This window comes from Amphiura filiformis, chromosome 20 (genome assembly GCF_039555335.1).
Source record: "Amphiura filiformis chromosome 20, Afil_fr2py, whole genome shotgun sequence".
In the NCBI taxonomy this organism is placed as follows: Eukaryota; Metazoa; Echinodermata; class Ophiuroidea; order Amphilepidida; family Amphiuridae; genus Amphiura; species Amphiura filiformis.
This window is the reverse complement of record NC_092647.1, coordinates 2,726,689-2,754,527: the sequence shown is the minus strand read 5'-3', so window position 1 is coordinate 2,754,527 and position 27,839 is coordinate 2,726,689. Positions and strand designations below refer to the sequence as shown.

Genomic DNA, 27,839 nt, shown 5'->3' with positions numbered 1-27,839 from the left:
TCCAAGGTCAGTGAAAAGCTATGGGTCCTATTTTTTACATGAAGCTGGTCAATGTTTAATGTTGCAAATGTGAGGGTCTTGAGGATGGTAACACATGATAGTGTATGAGTGCCCCTTTTTCTTGGACAAATTTAAAAAGAAACCAGTATAATAATAAGGGCCTGCGTTCAGAATAGACAGGGCTAAGGGTGAACCCCCCCTCAAATTACAGGGGCTATTTTTAATAGAAAGTAGCTCCTGAAAGGAAACTATTTTGAGGTTTGTGGCTCAAAGTAAATGGGAATTTAGCGTATTTAGCCCCTGAAATCCTGAAAGAAGCCCCCGAAAGTTAAATTACAGGGGCTGATAAGGGCTTCATTTTAAAATGACCTGAATCAAGTGGATGCTTACTTGGTTGCAGGGGTAGCGCTAAGTTGCTTTTTGGGGTCCCGGACCCACCAAAATAGAGTTGGGACCCCCTGTTTTTAAATTTTCTGCAAGTTCAGGGGTCCCTGCAGACCCCCAGTTTTTAATCTAGCGCTATTACAGACATACTATTTATGCTGCATTTGTTCAACTCGGACTCACCAAACTCTACTCCGGACCCCCTACTTTTTCATTTTCTGCAAGTTCGGGGGTCCCTGCGGACACTGGAGTGTTTAGTTCTAGCGCTACCCCTGCTTGGTTGAATACCGTAAAAATTGAACCTCATTGATAACTCTTTCTACTGAATCAAGACAAACACATTACCAGGTACATTCACTCACTAGATCATAGAACAGGATCCTTAAAACACTCTGTGGATAGTGTCAATCACTCCCTGTGGAGTTCCTACGTAGCCGTTTGATTTGACTCAGTACACCGGTCGATCTTACCGTTTCCGATGTTGATTAAGATACTTCTTGCATCGATCCCGAGATGCGGAAAACCAATAGTCATTTTGTCCCACATAAATGAATAAATAACAAAACCCCCGATCCCCGGTGGACTCACCCAAAAGGTGACGTCACACCATATGATCGTCCCTTATCCTCCTTGGTCTCCGACTGACACAGGCGTGCCTATCGATTGTTCATAGCACTGTGTATCAATTTCTCGACCAAAGGCGAGATATACGGTTGTAGTTTCACACCTTAGGTAAAACCAAACCGGTATTGTTCGGCTGAGGATAGTTTTGACGGCATTTTCTGGCGAAAAAGTGACAAAAAACGATCCAAAACTTAGCTACATATCGTGCCTCCGTTTGTATACGGGACACACAAGCAATTTAAAATGGCGCTCGTTGGCGCCATTCATTTTGTTTCCCACGTAAAACAACCATTGCAACCTGTAAGTTACAATAGATGTTTGTACATACACATTGTATTTCATGTACGGTAGGTTATTGTTGCTATGTTAGGGTGATTACTCTATCGTTATGTCTTCATTACCGTCCAATAAAGACGAGTTAATCAGATATTCATACGGTGGGGATTGGTAGGGACCGTCTGACATTTTAGTAATAAAGTTAGCCAGTCCTTACTTTACCACTAACGTTAGCGACCAGCCTCCGTGCTCAGGTTTGCTTACTGGGCTTGAGTCGCGTGTTGGGGGGTAGTGCCCCCTCCCTTTTCTCCTCGCCGCCTCGGCCCTGTCGGGCTTGCCCTTCCCTGGTGACGGGCGGGACCCACACCCGCTCTGTTTCACCCACAGGAGTGCTCACGATCTTCTAGATGTCTTTCTTTTGCTTAGGACTCTCCGAGTTCCAGCTTGACGATTGGGATAGGCTCCGCCATCGCCATAAGACGAAGAAGAAATCTACCAAGGGCACTGGTAAGGTCGACACGGTGGATTCTGCTGTGACAGCCCCTATGGGTCATGGCAGGTCTGCTTAAGGAGGCTCCGGTCCCCGGACAAGCAGGCGGTTCCTTCGGGGACTGCTAAGCGCGTCAAAGGCTCAGCAGCCAGCGAAAGCACTGACTATACGTCGGAGCAAAGTAGCAGGCAGCAGAGCGGTAACCACCAGCGAAAACCCTAGCCGGTTTTGCAGCAGGAGGATACCAGTCGATACGGTAGATTCTGCTGTGACAGCCCCTATGGGTCATGGCAGGTCTGCTTAAAGGGGGCTCCGGTCCCGGACAAGCAGGCGGTTCCTTCGGGACTGCTAAGCGCGTCCAAAGGCTCAGCAGCCAGCGAAAGCACTGACTATACGCCGAGCAAAGTAGCAGGCAGCAGAGCGGTAACCACCAGCGAAAACCCTAGCGGGTTTTGTAGCAGGAGGATACCAGTCCTCCAGCGAAAATCCTCACGGGTTTTTAGCAGGAGGACACCCGTCTGTTGCAGGCATATCTACGGGCTCAAACAGCCACAGTAGTAGCCAGCGACGGGCAGCATGCAAGGGTCCCCCGGGCTTGCCTGGGTTGAACCCTAGCATGCATGGGTTCAGCAGAGACGATACGCGGCTAACGCTGTGGGTGTAGTCTTAGCAGAACCAACTGGGGTTGTCTGCGGCAGCGTTCCATGGCGGGACCGCCGAGTGATACCCTGGGCCCTAGAATAGCTGCTGGCTGTCCACAGGGACTGGCTGGCGATTATTCAGGGGTTGGGCTCGCAGTCTCTCACGGGACAGCGACCCAGGTGCATTCGGTGGCAGCTACAAAGGCGAGCTACGGCTTGACTTCAGTGGTAGCCGCTATGCACCCGCCCATAGCTGCCGTGAGTGGTCCGCCACACACAGCGACCTTGGGCGAAGCTCTAGAGGGTACAGTAAGTAGCTTGAACAGCCTAGCTGATCAACAACCCACTTATGTCCTCGAGAGCCAGCGGAGCGTGGGTGATCCATTACCGTCAATGGGTCAATTACCCTCTCTTGATCGATCACTGTCAAATCAACAGGGCATAGCTCCATTGATTGACGCTGCCTATTCAGGTGGCGAGGTGATTGAGCGGGGGTATGCACGCTCAGCTACCCGTGGTACTAGGCAAGCTCCCTCTAGCCAAGGGACAGCCGGTATAGCGGGGTACCCATACACACGGCTTGATCCTTGCGGGGAGCGCAGTGAGGCATGGGTACAGTGGTACACAGCCGGGAGCCCTCACGGGCACCTACGCTGGAACCACGCATACAGCGGTACACAACAGGAACCCTCACGGGTACCCATGCTAGTACCAGCGCCGGTACACGCCAGCACACAGCTTGATCCCCAAACAGGGAACGGTGTGGCGAGGGTACAGCGGTCCACAGTTGGGAACCCTCACGGTACCACGCTGATACCGCACCGGTACCGCAGCACCGCCTTAGTCGCCACAGTCTCTGTGGCAACAAGGGGGGGGGGGAGGCGGTGCTGGTACTGCAGTACCATGGGGTTACCCTGGTGGCGGATCCTTTCAGGGTCAGCTGCCGGCTGGGTATGCCCCGTGGTACCCGCCGCAGGGTGTTTCTTCCACGGCCTAGCACCGTGGCAAGTGTCGACTAGCGATGGCCACGCAGTACCAACATCAGCTGTTGACCAGGCCAGCTGGCATGGGGCGAACCCAGATCTTGATCAGGGTAGGCCCGTGCTGCTAGCGCTAGGGACGGCGGCTGCGAGAGCATGCGGACCCAGTGGTGCCATGGCGGATACCTCAGGGTCTTGCGGAGTACTCCCTCTTCTGCTGGCAGGTAGTCGGCGAGCCACACAGTGGTTATGCCTTCTTACCCGCTTTCAGATGCCCGTCCTCAGTTACCGTCATCATCGGAGCATGATACGGATACTGTGGGCGAGGGAAAGGAGTCGAAGCTGAGTCCGTAGTGACATCACTACAATCTCCTTCCCCGCTGCCCAGCGAGGGGAGCAACAGCACTGATCTTCCTCCGGACACCCCCTAAGGGGGAGTCCATGGAGGAGGACCAGGGGATCCTTTCAGTAGGATGCTCAGCTGCTGCTTCCTCACAGGGGACGCCGGCACTCTCATTCCCGGCAAACCTCACGGGTAGATATCGTAGGGCTGTCGAGCTCAGTAGAGCTATGACGCCGCGTGCTTGCACGCTTCCTCTGCGTGTAACGCGGGAGGACCACGGGACCTACCTGAGGGGATCCGAGAGGGACCCAGATGTCGTCAAGCGTATCACGCTCAGACAACATCTGAGCTCTTCCGAGGTGAGCCTATTAGCGGTGCTAACAGCTAGCCTCAACGAGAGCTCCATGGGCCTAGCCCATAGGGTGTCCACTCAGCGCCGGGGAGGGGCCTGCCACTCCAATCGCTCAACGCGATGGAAAGGCAGGGTCCTTTTTCTCTTTGGATGCTTCTGCGCCACGGTGGAGGACCGTGCAAAGAAGCTACCAACGAGGAGCACTCTGAAGAGGTCGGAAACTGCCCTTACCATGGGTAGGAGCTCCGACTTCAGCAGGCCGTGCACCACCAACAGTACCGAGCCCACTACCTCTGCAGCACCCATTTCTGGGAGGCGCAAGGGTAGCACAGGAACAGCTGGCAAGCCCGAAGAAGAGCAAGCGCTCTTCCAAGGGAAGCTAGGCAGAGCATTCCTGGGGGCTCAGCGGTTTTTTCACAGGGGATCTCCCAGTGGGCGACCGCTTATGGCTTTCACCCAGAGGTGGGAAACCATCTCTTTGAGCGCCTGGGTATGGTCAGTGGTGAGTGGGGGTTACAGACTGGCAACCCAGTCTCCCCACATTCGTCTGCACATTTCAGAGGTCCACAGTAGTGCCGTCAGGCGGCCCCCAGCGTCGGGCACTACTGACAGGGATCACACAGCTTCTCACAGGCGGGCGATTGTCCCGGTCTACCCCCGTTCTACGGGTGATCTTGGAGCCATTGGCTCCAAGGAAGACCGGCGACAGGAGCCCCATCCGAACCGCAGGCTGTTGAACACGTTCTTCAGGCCCAAGAGGTTCAGAATGGGGACTCTCGCCTCGGTGCTAGCCTGCCCCATCAGGGGCATGGGAACAGCATCGCTAGATCTCTCGGACGCCTATCTGCATATGCCAATCGCCTCTCAAGATAGGAGGCATCTGCGCTTCTAGGTACAGGATCAAAATTACCAGTTTTGATACCGGCCATCCGGCCTGTCCATCTCTCCCAGGGTGTTTCACACTCTTGGTCAGAGCGGTGGCAGCGTACCTGAAGCACAGGGGTGTCAACATCAGTTGCTACCTGGACGTTTGGCTCATATACGGACGCACTCCACTGAAGACTACGGGTCTCATGGGGTTGATAGTCCGTAGGGTGCGGGACCCTGGATTTTTGATCAGCTCAAAAAAAGTCCAGCGTGGTCCGGACGCAGACACCACTATTTGTAGGGGCCCAGATCACCCTCACGGAGGGGTTCGCGGTGCTCTCACCCGGCGGGTGGCGAACATGGTGCGGTGTGCCTGACTCTTGGCGAGTCTCGGGCAAAACCCGCTGTGGCATGGATGAAGGTGGTAGGCCTAATGGCCAGTATGGTAGACCTCGTACTGTACTGCCGCTTTCTCGTTAGGCTTACCCAACTACACCTTCTAGCCTGCTTGCAGGCCCAGTCGTCACCCAATCTCCCTCGCGGTTCCGTTGTCGGAGATCGCGCGAGAGGAACTCTGGTGGTGGACCCATCAGCCCAATTTGACCCAGGGTGTCAGGTTTCCTGCACCCCGGTATGTCACGTAGTGGCGACCATAGCGTCAAAAGCGGGGCTGGGGGTCCACATCCACGGAGACTCCGTCTCGGGCCTATGGGGGCCATAGAGACAGAGTTTCACATCAACCTCCTCGCTTACGAGGAGGTGATCGATGGAATCACATACCGTTGTCCTGACGGATAACACAACCGTGGTAGCCTACCCCAACAGACAAGGGGACTCCGGGCCACCACGATTGAGCCTGCATGCACGACACCTGATAGGGGGGTGCAAGTTCAGGCAGATTACGATGAGAGCGATACACATCGCGGGCGTCACCAGCATCCTCGCGCACAATCTGTCACGAGGAAGGGTGTCGGGACCAGCAGAATGGTCCCTTGCTCGCAGGTCGCTCAGGCGATCTTCAAGGGATGTACCACCCCTCGAAAGATCTGTTCGCATCTCATCGCAAGCATCCACTGCCGGTGTACTGCTCAAGGGTCGCGGACCCCCAAGCATTCACCGTGGACGCTCTGTCCATAGACTGGGGAGGATGACAGCTTATGCAGTCCCTCCGATCTCACTACTCATGAGGGTGGTGGCCAAGATCGGGTGGGAAGACTGCATTGTCATTCTGCTAGCGGCAAGGCCGCTGGCACTCCCAGTACCAGATCTACTCCGGATGCCCGGAGCGGAGGTACCAGTCTATCACTAGAGCACCTGCAGTTAGCTGCATGGCCCTTACCAGGAACACGCAGCGGAGGATACTTTTCATCAGAAGCTGTTTTTCTCATCGCCGGGGCTAGACGGAAGTCTACCCTCCGCACGTATAGCCAGAGTCTGGCTCCATACTACGCTTGGTGCAATGAGACAAATAGCTCTCCGCTTAGAACCTCTGTGCTGCTAGTTCCGGAGTTTCTGACAGAAAAGTTCCAAGCAAGACTTCAGCGGGCCACTGGGGCCAGCTATAAGTCAGCTGTCCTCTCCATTCACCGAGGTTTCGAGGCGGGTCGACTATCATAGCCGATGGTTACCTTATTAGTCTACGCCCGACGGTATGTTCAACGAGTGTCTACCAAAAGGAAAGTGATCCTCCTAAGGGATCCCAACACAGTCTTAGATTACTTTAAGGGTCACCCTTTTGACCTTCCGTCAAAAGCGGCGCTTAAATCGTAACTCTCAAGATGGCTTTCCGGTTTGGCGTTGGCTTCGGGACGGCGGTGCTGAGTTGCACACGGTCTCGAGGTTAGCTTCGTGTTCACAAACACTGGAGCGACACTGTTTCGGGCGCTCTGTTCTCGTGACTCTGAACGGGCGCGGTGCATACCGACATTCGTCCCTCTCCAATCCCCAGGGTTGGGCAAGGTTGGCTGAAGCCAAAGATAGGCTGGGGTGTCCGATAAGGCGCTGCAGCACTATTTCTTCGAACACAAGCCTTGCGAGGACTCACGACCGCATTCATCACCCTTACAGAGCCTATCGGTCCAGCCGCTGTCGCAATGGCTGGTCCAGGTGTTGGTGGGGTCCGGGGGATCGCGAAGGTTTCGCGTCCCACGACCCACTCGACACGAACTATCTCATCATCTTGGGTATACCGTTCGGTTGTCCCTTGAGGAGATCTAGCAGGCGGTGTCCCGGAAGCCACCTTCGCCCTTCTCTACGATACTTCCGTTTACGTTAGTAATCAGAGATGGGGCGGGAGGTTTACCGGGACATTGTTCGGGCGATCATAATACGGTGGTGTACGGGTACCAGGTTTTCAGACTATACAGAATACTCAGCATGGTAAGAACCAGTGTCGCTATTCTTAACCACCAAACTTATTAAGTAAGGAGGTTTATGTCTGTGATCGCGTGGTCTTTTTGTTTCCCGACCGTTGGGGGAAAATATTTTCTGACCTCGCGAAAACCATCGTTACCCGCTCCCGATCCCTGATCAGATGCTGACCAATCTTGTACCTCCATCCGTCGGTTACTTGCTTGATCGATCTTTCAGATGTTGATGCAAGAAGTATCTTAATCAACATCGGAAGCGGTAAGATCGACCGTGTACTGAGTCTAGTCCCAAACAGGAATGTTTGGTAGACTCATAACCGGTGCGATCTTACCTTCCGATGTTGATTATCCCGGACCCCGGCCACCCCCTACAAGTTTGGTCCGAGTAGGGGATCCCAAGTCGGATAAGGGGCGATCATATGGTGTGGCGTCACCTTTTGGGTGAGTCCACCGGGGATCGGGGGTTTTGTTATTTATTCATTTATGTGGGACAAAATGACTATTGGTTTTTCCGCATCTCGGGATCGATGCAAGAAGTATCTTAATCAACATCGGAAAGGTAAGATCGCACCGGTTATGAGTCTACCAAACATTTCTGTTTGGGACTAATATGATGTGAGAAGAAGCATGAAATTTCATTATGGTAACGTACTTTGGTGTTGAGCTGGGATCGTATGAGATTTGGAACATAATCGGGTCTGTGGGACGGACTTGATTTGCTACCTTAAGAATGAAGGAAGATATTGCAATTTCTTACGTCAGTGAAATTGTCTTCATTTGGTATTACGAATGCCTACTGATTTCAAGATAAACTTGACACTTGTTTTTTTTTTACCAAATAATTGGTAGATTTGGATGCTGTAATCACTCCACAAACAAGAGATAGCTTTTCATTAAAATGTGATTTGTAAATTTGTCAATAACACACTCATTTCAGAGAAAAATAAATATTTTGTAATTGTTTTCAAATTCATTCTCTATGCGTAAATTGAGTTTTTAACTAGCATTTAGTTAACAAAGTCACACAGTGGAGATAATTGTAAAAAAAAAGATTAGCCGAAAAATATTGATTTCTGAATTCTCTTGATTGTGTATTTATGTCGAAAATGAATTTTTTAGCATTTTTTTATGTCCTTTGCACTTAAAAATATTCCTGAAAGCCTAAAAAAGACACCATCTTACCTCCGAAGATGACATTCAAGACAATGATGAATGGTGATGGTTGAAATTGACATGGATTGGTATCACTCGGATATTCCAGCTGAAATCCATACACCCTCGATGGATGACACGATCTTAATCTTCCACACAGGGAGTGTGAATTTCAAATTGAGTCACCCATTCAGTGTCGTCTGCTCCAAAATGGGTTATTCCAGTTGAAATCCATACACCCCCTATGGAAGACACAATCTTAATCTCCCACACAGGGAGTATGAATTTCAAATGGGGTTACCGGGAATGGGTGACTCGATCTGAAATCTACACCCTTGAGTGGGAGTTTGAGGTTATGTCTTCCACAGGGGGCTTATGTGTTTCAACGGGAAGAGCCCATTATTGTGATCATATTACTGCTTACAGCACCAGCCCTTTGATTAAAATGATTTCGCTTGTGTTACAAGCAATTGGTAACATCATTCTGATCCGCTCACTAGCAGGTGACTGACTGCCTAATCTGCCAACGTGTCTGCGACACAGATTTTAATAGCTGATGAGTATTATGTTCAGCTTTTCAGGGGTAGGATTTTGTGGGTTTTTTTTTAGTAAAGGTGTTGGTTTGTTGAACAAAAGAGAAAGTAAAGCTCACATACAATGGGCACTGTGTCAACAACCAAGGACAATTATTAGGGGACTTTAATGATTTTTTAAATAGTTTTTCCACACAGTTCAAGTTCTTTTTAGCCTAAATATTTGTCTTGTTGTAAAAAGTTAATTTTGGCATAGAGGATTAAACTGTGAAAGTGTGACAACTGAGGAGTGAATTCCCTGTTTGGTGTGAAATACACCATGTATAAGGTCCCATGGGCCCACACACACCCCTGTTTGTAAATACGTTCAAACGAGGACCCCGACTTAACAAGGATCTAACCGAGGACTCACACACCCGTTTTTAATCGACACACCATGGACCTCACACAGACACACCAGACAACTTACTATCCAACTGTGACCAGTCCTAGTATAATACCCCCTATGGGGGACCTATCTTATATGCTATCTTATATGCATATTTGCATCATTTACGTAATCCTGGTCATAGTTTCAAACCGTTACATGTGTAACTCTTAGACTCGGGGCACGAGCACACATCATGCCGATCACAACAACCATTAAAAAAAATCAAATAGTAGGATTCACCATCGTTGCCATCATCATAATCATTGTCTACATTATTATCTTCTGACCATGATCTGACACCGTTATCAGAATTAAAGCAATAATGTGTGACTTGCATAAAGAAGAGTTTCCTATTTAAATGTTAGATTTCGCTGATCACATTGTACCCTTTTAAGTTTGAGCCAAACAAATTACGTAAAATAAAGAAAATTGCTATTTCATTCCAGTGCCTGCAATAGGTGTATTAGCTCACCGATTGTATTAATATGATTATTGGCGGAGCTTCATGCAGCTGGGATGTACAAACAAGACGTGAAACAAATAGCGATATGTAACGGTACACAATTTATACAAGATGTAAGGCGAATGGCAATATCCACACAGTTTATATGTCAGTGCTTCAATGATTCAATTCAATGATTCAATAATAAAATGTACACGATTTGTTTAGCCATCACTCAATCGGTTAACTCTGAATAAAATCGCAGATCTCCGGATTTATTATAAAATCTTAAATTTTACTGTAATTAAAGCACTTCAGGCTTTGTCTTTCACATGGTATTTTAATATACCACTGGGCATTACAATCAAGAAAAAAGTAGAAATTCAAGAAATATTGATCGTGTTGCTGTGGAGCAAGTCACTCAATATGGTTTGAAGCATAATATTTATCAGTCAAAATTTTCTGATCATAATTTCCATCAATCTGGCTTCCACTAGTGATTCATTTAAAAAGCAATTTCAAACCATAGTATAACACACGCTAAAGGCTATTAATTTTCTTAATCAAGCATTATAGTGTTCCAAAGTGCCCTTGTGCTGTTACAAGCTAAATGCATGCATACGCATATTTGTACACAGTGACAGTCAGCACACTTATAGTATAGCTTACAAGCCACATTGCTACACGTGTAATGTTTTCTACTCTGTGTTTTAATTTGTGTGAGGGCATGCGATTCATTATGGCAGCACTGACAAGCAAGTGGCAATATATGAGGAATAAGAAATAAGGATGTCAACCTTATGCATTGTGCATCTGACATGGTTGATTACTGTCAGTCTTGGGAGTTGATGTGTAGATTTCAATTGTCAAGGGCATCTTTCATTCTTTTGCATACCTGTGTGGTGTGAATTGAACTTGTTAGTTGGTGTGAGGTGAACCTAGTAATTGGTTCTTTTTGTTCAAGTAAATAACACAAAAATAAGCAAATGTAATGTATTTTATTAATAGTATTGTTATTATTATCTGATTAAAAAGAATTATTGTTGAGTAGGTTCATTCCTTCTGAACTGAAAAGATTTAAATGTCAGACCTGCCAACTGTCTCTCAAAAGTTTCAAAAATGTGATAAGCTTACATCTCACTTTTAGTTCATTTCCTGATTCAATTTCCTGGTTGAAATTCTATATGGCCATGCCCATGTCACAACGTGTTGTCATGATTTATTGGCCAATTTTAAGCTTACCTTAGATTTATAACAGACATAAAAAAAAATGATAAAAACACAAGAGACATCAAAAATAAAGAAGCATTTGACTGATGTTTCCAATATTAAATAGGACAAGCTGTTACAGTTAGAAGTAAAATGAGCTGTTTTGCAATTATTTTGGTCATATTGCTACAATGCAACGATTTAAGGGCTGGGGTATGAACGTTTGGACAGTATTTATTTTGGGACATTAGAGCACATCAGACATATCGAATTGCATTATGAATACGAAGAATGTCATTCTGATATCAAATAATTTTGAATTTTTGAAATTCGCAATTTAATACACATCTTATGGCAAATCATTAAAAATTGATATTTTTGATATTTAACAGTACTTGAAGTAAACTTGATAAATCTGATGATTTATACTTAAAGTGCATGTAGGTGGGTTGAAAAGCCGTCGATCAATTGAAAATTTTGACCTTTTGTATTGAAGATATGGATTTTTTTCCCAAAACACCAAAAACAATTAGGTCTTTTTGAAAAAAAATCCATATCTTCAATATGAAAGGTCAAAATTTTCAATTGACCGTCGGCTTTTCCTCCCTGCTACATACACTTTAAGAATATATCATTAGATTTATATAATTTACGAGGACTGTTATATATCAAAAATTGAAAAATATCAAATTTTTATAATTTGTCATAAAATTTGTATTATATTGTGATTTTCAAAAAATGAAAATTATTTGATATCAGAAAGACATGCTTCGTATTCAAAATACAATTCGATAGGTCTGAGGTGCTCTCATGTGCCACAAAAAATACTGTCGAAACGCAATAAACGCTCATTTTAGATCCCTTAAAAGGAAAAGAAAGAGAGAGAGATTTGCGAGGGAGGTTAACAAGATCTGTCCTTTATGCAAAGGCCTGATTTTGTGGTCATTCGTCATGTTACATGATATAAATAATACAAATGTTGACTTTATATGCTCTTTTCAAAGTCGGAAGTGTACACTAAAAGAAGGACAAGTAATTTTTTCTCTCTCGGAATCACTTTTGCTTTTAATGTTTTATGCAATCTGTCAGTGCAGCATCACCTGAAATTAAAAGCAAATCTTGACTTGAGATTGACATGACTGTGTATTTGTTTAAGGGGGTAGTTTTCTCAAAAATTATAGCGCATTGGTGACAAGTAAGATATGTATATTATAGGGGCATGGACTACAACTACTGCACTGAAAATTCAGCAACTCAAAGCAAGTAGTTATTGATCAAATATTGGTTTTCCCTCATTTTTGACTGTAACTCCACAACTGTTGTCTGTACAGAAATAAAATTTCCAGTGCAGTAGTTGTAGTCCTTGCCCCTATAATATATACATATCTTATTTGTCACCAATGCACTTTAATTTTTGAGAAAAATGCAAAAATAGGCACAAAATTGACCAGGGGTGTAGTACCCCCTTAAGTAATAGAGCTTTGTGCATATTTTTATTCTGGTGAAATTTTATGCCTATCAGACACAATGCTTTACCTCTTTAGTACATTCTTAATTTGACTACTGGCTGGAATAATTGATACTATGATTTTTTCCGTATTCTGTTGATGAGCCATACACGTAAGCCATGCATTGCAATGTATTCTGTCACATAGTCAGAGTTCCAAACATTAACTTCATATCGTACACTGTCTATTTTAAGTTATCTAACCGAGCATTAACGTATACTCTCTAGTTTGAGACGGAGCTTATAACATGCTTCACACTCAGTGCAACCAACCGAGATGGTCTCTCACTCCATGTTTGGTCTAAGTCCTTCAGGGCCGTAGACTGTAGCTAATAAATAAGTTTCCTGACATGGTAAAGGGAAGTTGCATTTGGAGGTCTGTTTGAAATATGTTTGTTGTAACTGGAGAGCTCCCACATTACTGCTGATAGCAGGTAGTTTATCAATGCCAACATCTACTGCTGGTAACAGGTAGTTTATTATACACCCACACCCACATCTACTGCTGATAGCTGGTATTTTATTATCAGTGCCACCATTTACTGTTGGTAGCAGTTATTTTATCAATGCCCACATCTATTGCTGATATCAGGTAGTTCATCAATAACAACATCTACTTCCAATATTAGGTAGTGTATATACAATGTACATGTATTATACTGCTAATATCAGGTAGTTTATCAATTCCAACATCTACTGCTGATAGAAAGTAGCTTATCAATGCCAACATCTATTACTGATACCAGGTAGTTTATCAATGCCAACATCTACTGCCGACAGCAGGTAATTTATCAATACACAATAGTGATATCAGGTAGTTTATCAATGCCAACATCTACTGCTGACAGCAGCAGGTAGTTTATCAATGCATCTACTGCTGATATCAGGTAGTTTTTGAATGCTCACATCTACTGCTGATATCAGATTTTTTTATCAATGCATGCATCTATTGCTGATACCAGGTAGTTTATCAAAGCCAACATTTACTGCTGGTATCAGGTAGTTTATCAATGCCAACATCTACTGCTGATATCAGAAAGTTTATCTTTTAGCCAACATCTACTGCTGATATCAGGCAGTTTATCAATCCCGACATCTACAACTTATATCCGGTAGTTTGTCAATAACATCTGCTGATAGTAGGTAGTTTATCAATACACACATGTACTAGTGGTAGAGGCTAGTTTATCAATGTCAACATCTACTGCTGATATTAGGTAGTTTATCAATGTCAACATCTACAGTAACTGCTAATAGCAGGTAGTTTATCAATACCCACATCTACTAATGAATAGTGATATCAGGTAGTTAATCAATGCCCACATCTACTGCTGATAGCAAGTAGTTTATCAATGCCCACATCTACTGCTGATAGTAAGTAGTTTATCTATGTCAACATCTACTGCTGATAGCAAGTAGTTTATCAATACCCACATCTATGTGAATAGTGATATCAGGTACTCCTTGAATAAGTTCATCAGGATTGTAGATATCAATTATTGGTAAATTATGCTTTACAAATCCACTTGATTACTCACGTTTTTAGACGTTTCATCTTCCTACGGAAGACTTCATCAGTAATGTGATGAACCAGCAACACTCCTACTCTCATCTCCAGAGGGTGTAGTTCTTTGCAATAGCTGGTCATATACATGATTGAGTGAGTATGTCCCTTCATCGCGGTTGATAACGTTGGCCCCCCGTTTTCTGATCCACATTGCTTCTCAAAAATTGGGTGTAGTCAGAACATTGCTTGATCGGAAAGACGCGATTGTAACGGAAGAGGAGGATAAACAACAGGAGGAGGAACACATCAAGCATGCGCTAAATCAATGTGGATATCCTAACTGGACGATTGAAAAAGTGAAACAACAGATCAGTGATAAGACCAAAGCGAAGAAGAAAGCAAAGGACAAGAACACACAAAGAAGTAAGGGCATGGTAGTGATACCCTATGTCCAAGGCGTGTCGAAAGACTGCAACGTGTGTTTAAAAAGCATAACATCCAGACAGCGATGAGACCACACAATACGCTGAAACAAAACCTTGTACACCCCAAAGACAAAATAGAAGCCACCAAAACTTGCGATTGTGTTTATGAAATACCATGCAAAAGTTGCAAGAAGTCGTACATTGGGGAAACTGGCAGACCTTTCGGGGTAAGACTGAAAGAACATTTAAAAGAATCTGAAAAGTTAACAGAGAGGAAATTCACACGCGCTGTTCGAAAGGAGTCGGTCGATGAAATTAACAAGTCCGCCATCACAGATCATGTATCGCAACAAAACCATGTTATTGATTGGGACGGAGCCAAAGTAATCGACAAAGACTCATGTAAGCAAACCAGATGGATTAGAGAAGCAATGTGGATCAGAAAACGGGGGGCCAACGTTATCAACCGCGATGAAGGGACATACTCACTCAATCATGTATATGACCAGCTATTGCAAAGAACTACACCCTCTGGAGATGAGAGTAGGAGTGTTGCTGGTTCATCACATTACTGATGAAGTCTTCCGTAGGAAGATGAAACGTCTAAAAACGTGAGTAATCAAGTGGATTTGTAAAGCATAATTTACCAATAAGTGATATCAGGTAGTTTATCAATGCGAACATCTACAGCTGATAGCAAGTAGTTATCAGTGCCCACATCTACTGCTGAAAGCAAGTAGTTAATCAATGTCAAAATCTACTGCTGATAGCAGGTAGTTTATCCATGGAGGTATATAAATAAATGGAGAATGATCCAGCCAAGCCTCTTTTGTACTACGTTGGTTATGACCAATTTTTGTTGAATAGGCAATTTCAGGTTTATATTGATTATGCTACGCTGATTACATTGTGAAGTCTGCTTCACTGGCCATTGATTTCAATGGGGTAAAATGAAGTTTATACTTATTGGAAAGTGCTCATGTTTCATAAAATTTTGATATCAAAATCTCATTTTAGCCAAAAATTGAGTGCTTAAATTCTGAGACTAGTATACCTAGGTTTAGGTATACTAGTCTCAGGTAAATTGCATCAAGAAATCAGTCTTTTGAAAAAGAAACACCTTATCTGTTGTCATCTTGTGACTCCCTACATTTTGGTCATGAAAATTGAATTATGACTTTTTTTTCCCCAAAAAGTTATGACCCCCCCCCCGTATATTTGGAACCCCTCCCTCCAAAGAAAATGATAGCCTCCTAATAATATTAATAATCATTTAGGCCTAAATACTGATAATTATTTATTATAAAATGAGAAGTTTAATGATGATGATTTAGACGGCCTATACGATTTCATGACAATAGGCTACAGAATTAAAAGTTTAAAACAATAACATGACATATCCGTCATGGCACTCAATCAATTTGACCCGAAGCTTCAACCAAAATAACGGTTATCATACACTAAACTGAGAAACTGTTTAAACAAAGTATGTAGGGCCTATACATTCCGTATATCAATTTCTCTCTAGAAAAGATTGTCTGATCATCACTTTTGCTTGAATTCAAGTACTTCCGTAAATTTTGCTCGTCAGAACTCAAATGGCCCAAATTGGCCCAACATAATTTTTTTTCACAATCGGAAGGTAAAACGTTTTGCTTTCATTTGCACTATATTTGAACTCCCTCAGACCCCTTAAAAGCTTAATATATGAACATGAAAACTAAGTATATTTGTCAAGTTACGGCACAACTAGTGTAGAAAACAGTTTCATAACTTGAGAACAGAACATCCGAATTTTTTTCGGGTTTTCGCATACGATCATACATTGAAACTATAAGCTATCAAAACTGGTGACTTTGAACATCTGATTGACTAGCTGACGTCATTATACAGTCTCTTTTACAAGGCTTCCTGTACGGGTCAATGTAGGGTCAATTCCTATGAGGAAATTTTGGGAGTGACAATCAATGAACCATGGTAGAGGCTCATAACCATCGTGGAGATCAATAGCTTGGCTGAAGTGGCTGGTCAATTCAAGTTTGGTGACTCATTGAATAGAGGTAACGGGATAATCTCCACTTAAGAGATTAGAATTCTGGCGATCATTCTCCATTTATTTATATACCTCCATGGTTTATCAATACCCACATCTACTACAGTACTACTGCTATCAGGTAGTTCATCAATACCGACATCTACTAGTGATAGCAGGTAGTTTATCAATGCCAACATAAACTGCTGACTGCAGGTAGTTTATCAATGCTTGAATTTATTTATTGGTAAAAAGGTTTTTCAGATGCATGCTAAAAGTATTGAAAATGTGCAGTTTTTTATCCTTCACAGGTGTTACTGAAACATGAGAGAATATTGAGTTTTCCGGATAATTCAATGCAAGTTCCCCATTTACTCGCTTTGATTATAACAAAGTAGTTCATCAATGTGATTGTTTCTTCTCTTTTATCACAGTGGGCTGACTGCGCTAGCAGCCTATGGTCTGACTACAGAGCTATGGAACCCAAGTGCTGGGCTGCTTGCTGCCTGTTTCATTGCAATTGGTAAGTAAATCTAAAACTCAAAGAAATCCAAAAATTGGGACGATATTAATCATGTGGCACACCCTTCTTTCATTTGTTTTACATTGGTAACCCCCTCCCCCCTTACTCATGGGGTTAAGCCTCTTCAGTCCTACCACTATACTTACCATGCTGCTGATTGGCTCAATAAATCCTAGTAGTTCGAGGACACCACTCATCTTAAGCAAGTAAGCAAGTCATATCACGCCAATTTAAATCATTGATTTAAATCACGATTGGGCCAATAAAAAAATTGTTTGTTTGCCCTTTGGTCATGGGCACTTATGCCATTTTGACATTGAAATTGACATTGAAAGTGAAACCACATCTTTGAGCACTGTTGATATCTGATTTTAAGGCTATACTAGTTTCCAGAGGCTGTCCTGATGTGATGATGTGATGTTTTGATTGCATTTTAAGGTAGTTGTAAAAAGAGGGTGAAATAAAGTGTAAAAATTAGAAAAAAAGTGACCCAAGATTTTCATGTTTTTTGGGTCAGTTGCTGAGGGCATAAAACATATTTTATTGACCTTCTGATCAATTAAGTTGATTGATTTTCTCAGCTGTGAAATTTGAATCGAACATTTAGCTGTAAATTTATAGACATAAAGTATTGAATTTAATGTAAATGTATCAGAACATCCGCAATACTGACTATTCTCTATAACGGAAACTTTTTAAAATGAAAGCTTCATTGTACAGCAAACATGATATACTGTTAAATCGTGCATTTTATTAGCTTTGTAATAATTTCTTTGAACTTTCTTTTTACTACTCTCACTTCCCCTTTTTAATGGAATTGGTATGGGCAATAGGACATCAGTGCGTTTTAGTTTCACATATTATTTATGCCTCTGGCACACATTCAGTGTAGTGGAAAGATAATGAGACCGGGAAAATGTTTACAATATTTTTCTGAAGCACGTAGGTCTGTCTATACTGGAGTGATATTGAGTAAGAAAAATGAGAAATATTCAAAATGAAAGTGCAAATTAGCTGTAAAAAAAAAAGGAAAGAAAATAATTACCTGGATTCCAAAGAGGAGAGACTGTACATATATCTTTCAGGACTCACTTCGGAGCACTTTTGATATAAAATCGGATTTCATATTTATTGATCAAGCTAATGAGTTTTCAATGTTGGACGAATTGTAGTCGAGTCCAATATAACTCTTTTTGAGTATTGGATGTAAAATTATAATTGTCTATTTATTAGTCATTAAAGAGCACAAAACAATTAAGTTATGTTGTTTACAGCAATAAACTTTGAATGAGCAGTGAAAAGTCACGATAGACTCCCTAATATCAATTTGACAAGTGATGTTTTATAGTACCAGTAATGAAAAGAAATGTACATCAATAATAACTTCCTAGGCAGATATATAAAATCCAACATCTCATGGGAATTGTGCCAAGTTAAGGGCTGGGGTATGAACGTTTGGACAGTATTTATTGTGGGACATTAGAGCACATCAGGCATATCGAATTGCATTCTGAATACGAAGAATGTCCTTCTGATATCAAATAATTTTGATTTTTGAAATTACGCAATGTAATACACATTTTATGGCAAATCATTAAAATTGATATTTTGATATTTAACAGTGCTCAAGTAAACTTTATAAATCTGATGATTTATATTTGAAGTGTATGTAGGTGGGATAAAAGGCCGACGATCAATTGAAAGTTTTGAGCTTTCGTATTGAAGATATGGATTTTTTTCCCAAAACACCAAAATGAAATAGGTCTTTTTGGGAAAAAAATCCATATCTTCAATATGAAAGGTTAAAATTTTCAATTGATCGTCGGCTTTTCCTCCCAGCTACATACACTTTAAGAAAATATCGTTAGATTTATAAAATTTACTTCGAGGACAGTTATATATCAAAAATTTGAAAAATATCAAATTTTTATAATTTGTCATAAAATTTGTATTATATCGTAACTTTCATAAAATGAAAATTATTTGATATCAGAAAGACATTCTTTGTATTCAGAATGCAATTCGATATGTCTGATGTGCTCTCATGTCCCACAAAAAATACTGTCGAAACGCTCAAAACGCTCATTCCAGATCCCTTAATACAGTTGGTACAAAGCTGCAGCACATCTATGCAAACTATATGTTGCTGTTATTTTAACATATAGAATTTTGACATTTTGGGACATTTTGTGAGTTGTTCATTTCAGGGAATGGGTCAAGTGCATTGTGGCTCTACACAAAATAGACGTCCACTTGCAAAATTCACAAAAATAAAACCGCACAAAATAACAGGATACATGCACATGATACAATTGATTATTTTGATGCTATTAAAACTAATCTAAGTCAGCTGTCACAAGTATCAGGTTTTGACTTAAATACACACTGTTCCATTTGCATGTTATAAATTTATGCTAAAATTGGGCTGTTCCGGTTGAGATCCATGCACCCCTGTGGAAGACAATTTCTCCAATTCAGAGAGTGTGACTTTCAAATGGGGATACTTCAGTGGGTGACTATATGTGACATGATCAAGGGAAATGAGTCGGATGTCGCTAATATTTATTTTGAGATATTGGCAAAGAAAGTGTTAAAATGCTTTTGTTTTATATTGTTTTCAGCGATTGATTAATTGATGTAACTTCGCAAAGAAAGGTCGTATCAACATGGGGGTTTCAGTTTCTGAAAGGTCTCAATGTCCTCTTTAGAAACGTATGTAAAACTCATTTTCAACCAGGGTCGACATGTGACTCATTCCCCTTGATCATGTCACATATTTGAAATCTGCACCCCTTGTGTGGGAGATTAGGGTCATGGCTCCCATAGGGGGGTGTATGGATTTCAACTGGAATAACCTGTTGCTTGTTTGTTTGTTTGTTTTATTTCTTCTTCTGCCTGGGTTACTCATTCAGTGGATGTTTTAAGGTATCCTCTGTTCTTCCACGGGGCCCAGGGGAATGCTAGCACTGCCATCAACATTGAGTTACTTGTTTCTTTCATACAGCCTGTCTCAAAAAAAATTGTGCAAGTGAAAAGCGCCCTCTTTGGCGATTAGAAAATACCGTTGTGACATGATGCTTACATCAACGTCAAGGGCACAGTCTTATCTCTCAAATACCGTTTGTTCTGTTCGATTTGCTCTTTTTAATCTCGAGATATGTTTAGTTAAGAACGAAAGGGTAAAATCACAATTGTGCCACTTTTTACTAGGGAATAGGGCTGTATGTAAATCAATGATAGCTGATGTTGATGCGTCTAATGCACGATACCTGTGCATTAGACGCATCAACACCAGCGCGCGTGCATTATTTTGTCTAATTTCATTAATTTGTCAAATTTCATGAACATGTCAAAGTTCATTAACCCATAAGTGTGTAATATTTATTTGTTTTTTAACATTGTCTTGAATGACAAAAAGAACAGTATTTACCATGGTAAAATCAATGGAATGCACATGTATTTAATTTTACAGCAGAATGAATTATTTATTTATCGTTTAATAGGTCGTTAGTGGAAAAAGAGAATCATTATACCTTTGTAATGATAAAACATTAAAAACAATTTTGTATTGTTGTGTAATTGATGCGTTCTTTTGATTTGTGAAGGAACTCTTGATAAACTTGATGCTATTGATTTACATGTACAGCCCTCTTCCCTAGTAAAAGTGGCACAATTGTGATTTTACCCTTTCGTTGTTAAGTAAGCATATCTCAAGATTAAAACAAGCAAATTGAACAGACTAAACGGCATTTGAGAGCTACGAATATGCCCTTGACGTTGATGTAGGCAATATGTCACAACAATATTTTCTAATTGCCACAGAGGGCACTTTTCACTTGCACAATTTTGTTTGAGACAGGCTGTAGTGTAGCTGGAACAGTTTAAAACCAAAGGAAATTAAATGCTCTTTTTTTGTCGTATCTCAAATGCAGTATTCTGTGCATGCAAGTGGCTGTGCTCAATTGCATCATATTTTAGTGCTCCAAATTCGTATCTGCAGTTATTGGATATAACTGCAGTACGACTTCGGAGCACTAAAATGTGATCTGAAGTTATTGGAGCCCACATGGGCTACAAATCACATGTTTGGCAACCCTTAGTTTGTTGCCACTCAGTGTGTGATATTTCTATATTTTACATCATAGTGAAGCAGTAACATTAATTGTACTCCCATGTCACACATCAGAAGGTTCATCAAGTTGCCAACATTGAATGCCCTGCCCGACCTTCCTGCAAATATTTGAATTCAAATATTTGAATTTAAATATTTGAATTTTAACTTCAGTTTTTAATAAACCATATTTGTTATTAGAAATGTTGCAGTTTGCATTTTGTCTCTTTTTCTCGCTTTGAATATTATGACCAAATATAAAAAAATTAGAAGAAAATAATACCAAATTTGATTCTTGTTGTTATAATAAATGTTGGTATTTATACAGCGCCTTTCACATGTGAACATGTACCAAAGCGCTTTACATTTATTCCGCCGTCGTTAGAATATGTCAGCTGCCATACAATGCCCAAGGCATGCTCATACCATTAGGCGGCGCTCAATGGACAGTATTCATAACAGCTCCCCATTTCACACCTGGGTGGAGAGGAGTAATCGAGATAAAGTGCCTTACTCAAGGGCACAACACGATGGCGTTGCCGGGGCTCGAACCCGCAACCTTCCGATTATGAGTCGTAGCCCGTTCCGCTCGGCCACCGTGTTCCCAACGAAAGCACGGCTTGAATTTTGCCTTACAAGGTATAATTTTACAGGCTGATTCTTATCCAGCAAAGAAGTACCAATACAGTAAGCCAAAAATTAAGGTACCAGTTATGTTCACCCCTTTCTAAACAAAGACAAATATTTTATTTAAGACCTTATTTGTTGAAATTGGTTGAGAATTAAAGAAACAGTGATCTAAAACCTGAAGAAGAAACAAAATCAAAAGTTGCAATTAAAGCATGATGCTAGTTTTCATGCTAATCAATGGCTAGGTCTCTTGTTCATGAATGCTTTGTGTACAAATCAATAGGGCATGCAATGAAGCAAACTGCAACTTTTTAATTTGCATCTTACTTGGGTTTTTGGATTTTTGTGTCTTTATTTCTTGAACGATTTCAACGAATGAGGTCTTAAATTCGAGCTAAAAGATGCAGCTTTTGGCTGCTGGTTCCAATTATGGCATATAAATCTTAATTAATTATTTTGCTTACTGTATGTACTGTATTAATTTTTTGTCTATTATCTTGCCATTCCATTACTGTTGTTTATAAAGTATACAAGATGATTGGCACTTGCTGTGAGATATCAATTTGCTCATTCATAGCCAAGTTATTAGCACATTCAGATAACCAACGATATTCAAGTCTAGTGGGAATTTTTCATGCGTCTATTTTTGTGCTTTTATGACAGAAAAGTTAAAGCCGAAGTATCACAATGCATGAATATATTTTGTTCCGTGTGGCTGAGTTAATGGATTGTATGGACTTGAAAAATTAAAGCCATTTTGTTTCAGACTATATAAATATTGTAAGAAATTAGCACTGCATATTAATTATGATTAGTTGGAGAGGCATTGCCTGCTCTTCTGAAGCTATTATATCTGAAACCTGATGACTAAAGTCCAATTCTGACTCCACATCGCAGGATGCTTTTAAAACATTGCAGCATCGCATGATGAAATTAAAATGTACATTTCAATTTTTCATTGCGCGATGCTGCAATGTTCAAAGCATGTGGGGTCTGCATCTCCTTTTATGCTCATTCTACCGACCTTGATTTTCCAGCAGCCAATCTCAACCATGCACGGCTGCGATATCGCAACTTCGGTGCTATATAAAGTTGAACAAAATCCAACTCCATTGCGGACCGAAATTTCCACAGCGCAATGAGAATTTTCACTGCCAAGATCGTAAAGCCTGGCTCAGATTTCAGATTTTATAGCATCGCAGCATTGCATCGCGCCACGATGAGGAGTCAGAATCAGACTTTATGCATTTAGGCAAATTATCAAATTATTAAGCAAATAAAATGGTTGACTTTGTGGTTTCCATGCTTTCTCCAATTGTAGTGTTGGCTCAAGTTGTATTACATCAAGCTGAATTCAGTGGCATTGAATTGAGTAGTGCTAGGTTGCATTTTGGGGTCCCGGACTCACTGGGTTCAGGGGTTCCTGCAGACCCCCAGCTTTACAATCTAGTGCTACTGCAGACATACTATTTATGCTGCATTTGTGCAACTCTGACTCGCCAAATTCTACTACAGACCCCCTACTTTCAGATTTTCTGCAAGTTCTGGGGTCCCTGCGGACTCTGGAGCACTTTGTTCTAGCGCTACCCCTGATTCAGTGGCATTGAATTGAGTTGTCAGAGCAACATGTCTATTTTGATCTGATTTCCAAGGCTGTTTGGATAATAAATATCCTTGAAGTGTTCAAATTCAGTTGTAGATATGGATTTTAAATACCTCGGGAGTTTCCACACTGATGGAAGAGACTTAAAAGATGCACAATAACAGTAGTTAATAATGACTATGAGTGCTGGTTTGGCCTAGATACCATCACTGTGTGAGGTTAAATTATAAAGTTGTAACCAGTTTTGCTTCTAACAAATCCATATTTTCCTGCGCAAATGTTCAAATTTGATCATTGGATTGCACATACTTGGAGTGTATTGCAAATATTATTACCTTTGCATTATAGACATCATGTAATCGGATGTATTGAAATCATTATTAATGCATAAAAAACTTCTTTCACACATCGTCTGTCTACACACACCCACTCACATACTGTGATATCAATTCGTATCAGACAGTATAACTTGACTGAGACGAAAACAGAACTTCAAGGGGCTGTTACGTGAAAATGGGCCTTGACAACTCACTGGCACTAGTAATTATGTGGTGTGATCGAGCTTAATCAGTCTAAAGTCAGGCATATTCAATTTTAAGTTTCTACATGATTGTATAAAGCATTTGCAAAGGTATATTGTGCAAAAAAACCCATAGATATCAAATATTTAGTTCCGGAGATATGAACAGTTGAAGTGTATCCAAAACAATAGACAGCAAAAGAAAGTTTTTACTTTGTCTGTCTATACCTGGAAATTAATATTTCCGACTACTGATTTTGCTTGATCACGTCACATTTGATCATATATTGGATTGCACATACTTGGAGTGTATTGCAAATATTATTTCCTTTGCATTATAGATCTTGTGTAATCGGATGTATTGAAATCATAATTAATGCATAAAAAACTAATTTCACACTTGGTCGGGCTACACATACACACGCATACTGTGATATCAAATTGTATCAGGCAGTGACATGACTCCGACGAAAACAGAACTTGAAAGAGCTTCAGTAGATAGTGCTCTCAATTGGACTGGGCTATCTTCAGTAGATTGTGCTCTCAATTTGACTTGGCTATCTTCAGTAGATAGTGCTCTCAATTTGACTGCTATCTTCAGTAGATAGTGCTCTCAATTTGGCTGCTATCTTCAGTAGATTGTGCTCTCAATTCGACTGCTATCTTCAGTAGATAGTGCTCTCAATTTGGCTGCTATCTTCAGTAGATAGTGCTCTCAATTTGGCTGCTATCTTCAGTAGATATTTGTCTCCATTTGACTGTGCTATCTTCAGTAGATAGTGCTCTCAATTTGGCTGCTATCTTCAGTAGATAGGTGTCTCAATTTGACTGTGCTATCTTCAGTAGATAGTGCTCTCAATTTGGCTTGGTTATCTTCAGTAGATAGTGCTCTTGTGTGGGCTATCTTCAGTAGATAGTGCTCTCAATTTGAATGGGTTATCTTCAGTAGATAGTGCTCTCAATTTGACTGGGCTATCTTCAGTAGATAGTGCTCTTAATTTGACTGGGCTATCTTCAGTAGATAGTGCTCTCAATTTGAATGGGCTATCTTCAGTAGATAGTGCTCTCAATTTGACTGGGCTATCTTCAGTAGATAGTGCTCTTAATTTGACTGGGCTATCTTCAGTAGATAGTGCTCTCAATTTGAATGGGCTATCTTTAGTAGAAAGTGCTCTCAATTTGAATGGGCTATCTTCAGTAGATAGTGTTCTCCCTTTGACTGCTATCTTCAGTAGATAGTGCTCTCAATTTGACTGTGCTATCTTCAGTAGATAGTGCTCTCAATTTGGCTGCTATCTTCAGTAGATAGTTGTCTCAATTTGACTGTGCTATCTTCAGTAGATAGTGCTCTCAATTTGACTTGGTTATCTTAAGTAGAAATTGCTCTCAATTTGGCTGCTATCTTCAGTAGACTGGTCTCCCTTTGAATGGGCTATATTTAGTGGATAGTGCTCTCAATTTGACTGCTATCTTCAGTAGATAGTGCTCTCAATTTGACTGGGCTATCTTCAGTAGACAGTACATTTGACTGGGCTATCTTTAGTAGATAGTGCTCTCAATTTGACTTGGTTATCTTAAGTAGATATTGTTCTCAATTTGGCTGCTATCTTCAGTAGACAGTGGTCTCCCTTTGAATGGGCTATCTTTAGTAGATAGTGCTCTCAATTTGACTGGGCTATCTTCATAATATACTCTCAATTTAACTGCTATCTTCATTAGATACTCTCATTTTGAATGAGTTACTGTGGGTGCTTGTGGTTTTGTTCATCAAACCTGTGTAAAGTTGAACAAAGTATTGTCTTTTGTGGTCAGCTAATGAAAATTCACAGACATTAGTTAGTATGTGTTAGTAGGTGTCAAGAGTGATTTTAGAATTGATTTAGTGAAGTACCATAAGTTGAGCAGTTTAAACTGTGCTGTCTTCAGTAGATAGTGCTCTCAATTTTACCAAGCTATCTTCAGTAGATAGCACTGTCACAATATGACTGCTATCTTCAGTTGGAGGTTAATAGCTGTGACTTTGTTTGGAGGGGATTGCAATAATTGTAAACAGTTTGCCTTTGTGCTAATGAGCAATTTGATTGGGACATATTTGTGGTGTGATACACGCAGGTTATGAACGGCAATTAAATATTAAATTTAGCAATATATTTAGAACTTATAACTTAACTTGCTTAGTTCCCTCGGATCATGATGCCCGAACAGTTGGATGGATACATTGTAGCCCCAACAGCGAGGCACGTAACTCTCAATCACTGTATAAGAGGTCACAATCTTCATTCTTCACCTGTGGAGTAGAAAAGTTATCTCAAATCACATATTTTAATTTTTAGTGATATTTTTCTTTTACTTGTTTTAAAAATAAAACTTAACCCACACACAGGAAATGTCAATCAGTTATACAAATATTCAAATATTGATAAAATGAGTACAAACTCAGTGGTTTAACTGTGCAAACAAAAAAAGAACTGCATATTCACTATACGCATCTTTTACATTGTAAAAAATTAATGTATCAGTCCAGTTCATTTTGTAGTGTTTATTTCCGTATTGTATCTATTAAAACATTGAGAAGAGCAAGATTATGTTATGATCCCACCCACTTGATTCTTAAGGTCATGCTTGGTTTGGATTGGTTGAAGTCTACCCCATCCCAGGAAAAATCATGCACATAGGGACTGGGGGAATAAATCCATTACAGTGAGCCTTGTGATCTCTCGTATTAAAATCATACTTTTCCCTGTGCGTGTGGGCTTTCTCAGGGACTGTCTTCTGGAGCCTTCAAGGAGAGCCGTTTAGAGCATTTACAATAGAATGTTACAAGGAGAGAATGATCAACTGAGAGGTAAAAATCACTCTCATATCAGAGTGATTGCTCTCGCTCTTTTCCAAAGGCAGTTTCTGCTTTATTTTTCTCAATATTTGAGCACAAACAGCTAGCGCAGGCACCGCTTTGATCCGCCTTGAAATTGATTGTTTTAGTATTTTCAGGGTTCCCACAGTTCTTGAAAGTCCTTGAATTTGAAAACACCTTTTCAAGGCCTTGAAAGTCCTGGAAATTTGCACAAGGTCCTTGAAAGACCTTGGAAATTGGAATTTCACCCAAAGTACAATTTTGACAAAATTTGATAGGAGCTGTCACTTTCGTTAATACACAGCTTTTTGTGTTGTGGTAAGTCCTCATGCTTTTGGACCTTGAAAGTCCTTGAATTTTAAAGGCTTCAAGTCAGGGTGTGGAAACTCTGTATTATTGGGTGTGTGAGTTTGTACTGCTGAAAATTTAGTTAGTATTATTCTCACAGCAAATTCTTACACACATGTGAAGAAAACTGACAAATCTTTGGGAGTCCCTTACAGCATCATGTTTGATGTGGACGGGATTCAAAGAGGTACTCCACATAGGAGTGGTGATGTGAATTGATGCACCATTATGGGGGTACTACACCCCTCGTTAAATTTGTGTCTATTTTTGCATTTTTCTCAAAAACTAATAACTCGGTGGTAACAAAAGTTATGTATATTATAGGGGCAAGGAATCCAATTACTACACTGGAATTTCAGTGACCCAAGACAAGCGGTTCGTTATTTATGATAATAAATGAGGTACCGCTAGGATGTACCTCATTTCCTATCATATATACTGAACCGCTTGTCTTGAGTCACTGAAATTTCAGTGTAGTAATTGCTTACCTTGCCTCAATAATATACATAACTTTTGTTACCAGTGTGTTTTTTTTTGTTGAGAAAAATGCAAAATAGTCCCCCCCTTAAGGTCCAGATGAACATTAAATAATGAATACCGTATTTTGTCAAATAGTCGCCCCCCCCCTCAAATAAACGCCCCCACCACTTTTTTCAACCAAGATGTTTCAAAAATGCTGATATTTCC

General features: G+C 41.2%; 1 protein-coding gene across 1 annotated transcript in view; it reads left to right on the top strand.

Moving 5' to 3' along the window:
• Positions 1 to 27,839, top strand: part of LOC140142761 (dolichyl-diphosphooligosaccharide--protein glycosyltransferase subunit STT3B-like) — a 170,409-nt gene that overhangs the window by 34,170 nt on the left and 108,400 nt on the right. Inside the window, 1 exon segment of the mRNA XM_072164750.1 lies at positions 16,998 to 17,086. Within this exon segment, the coding sequence (XP_072020851.1) occupies positions 16,998 to 17,086 (89 nt within the window).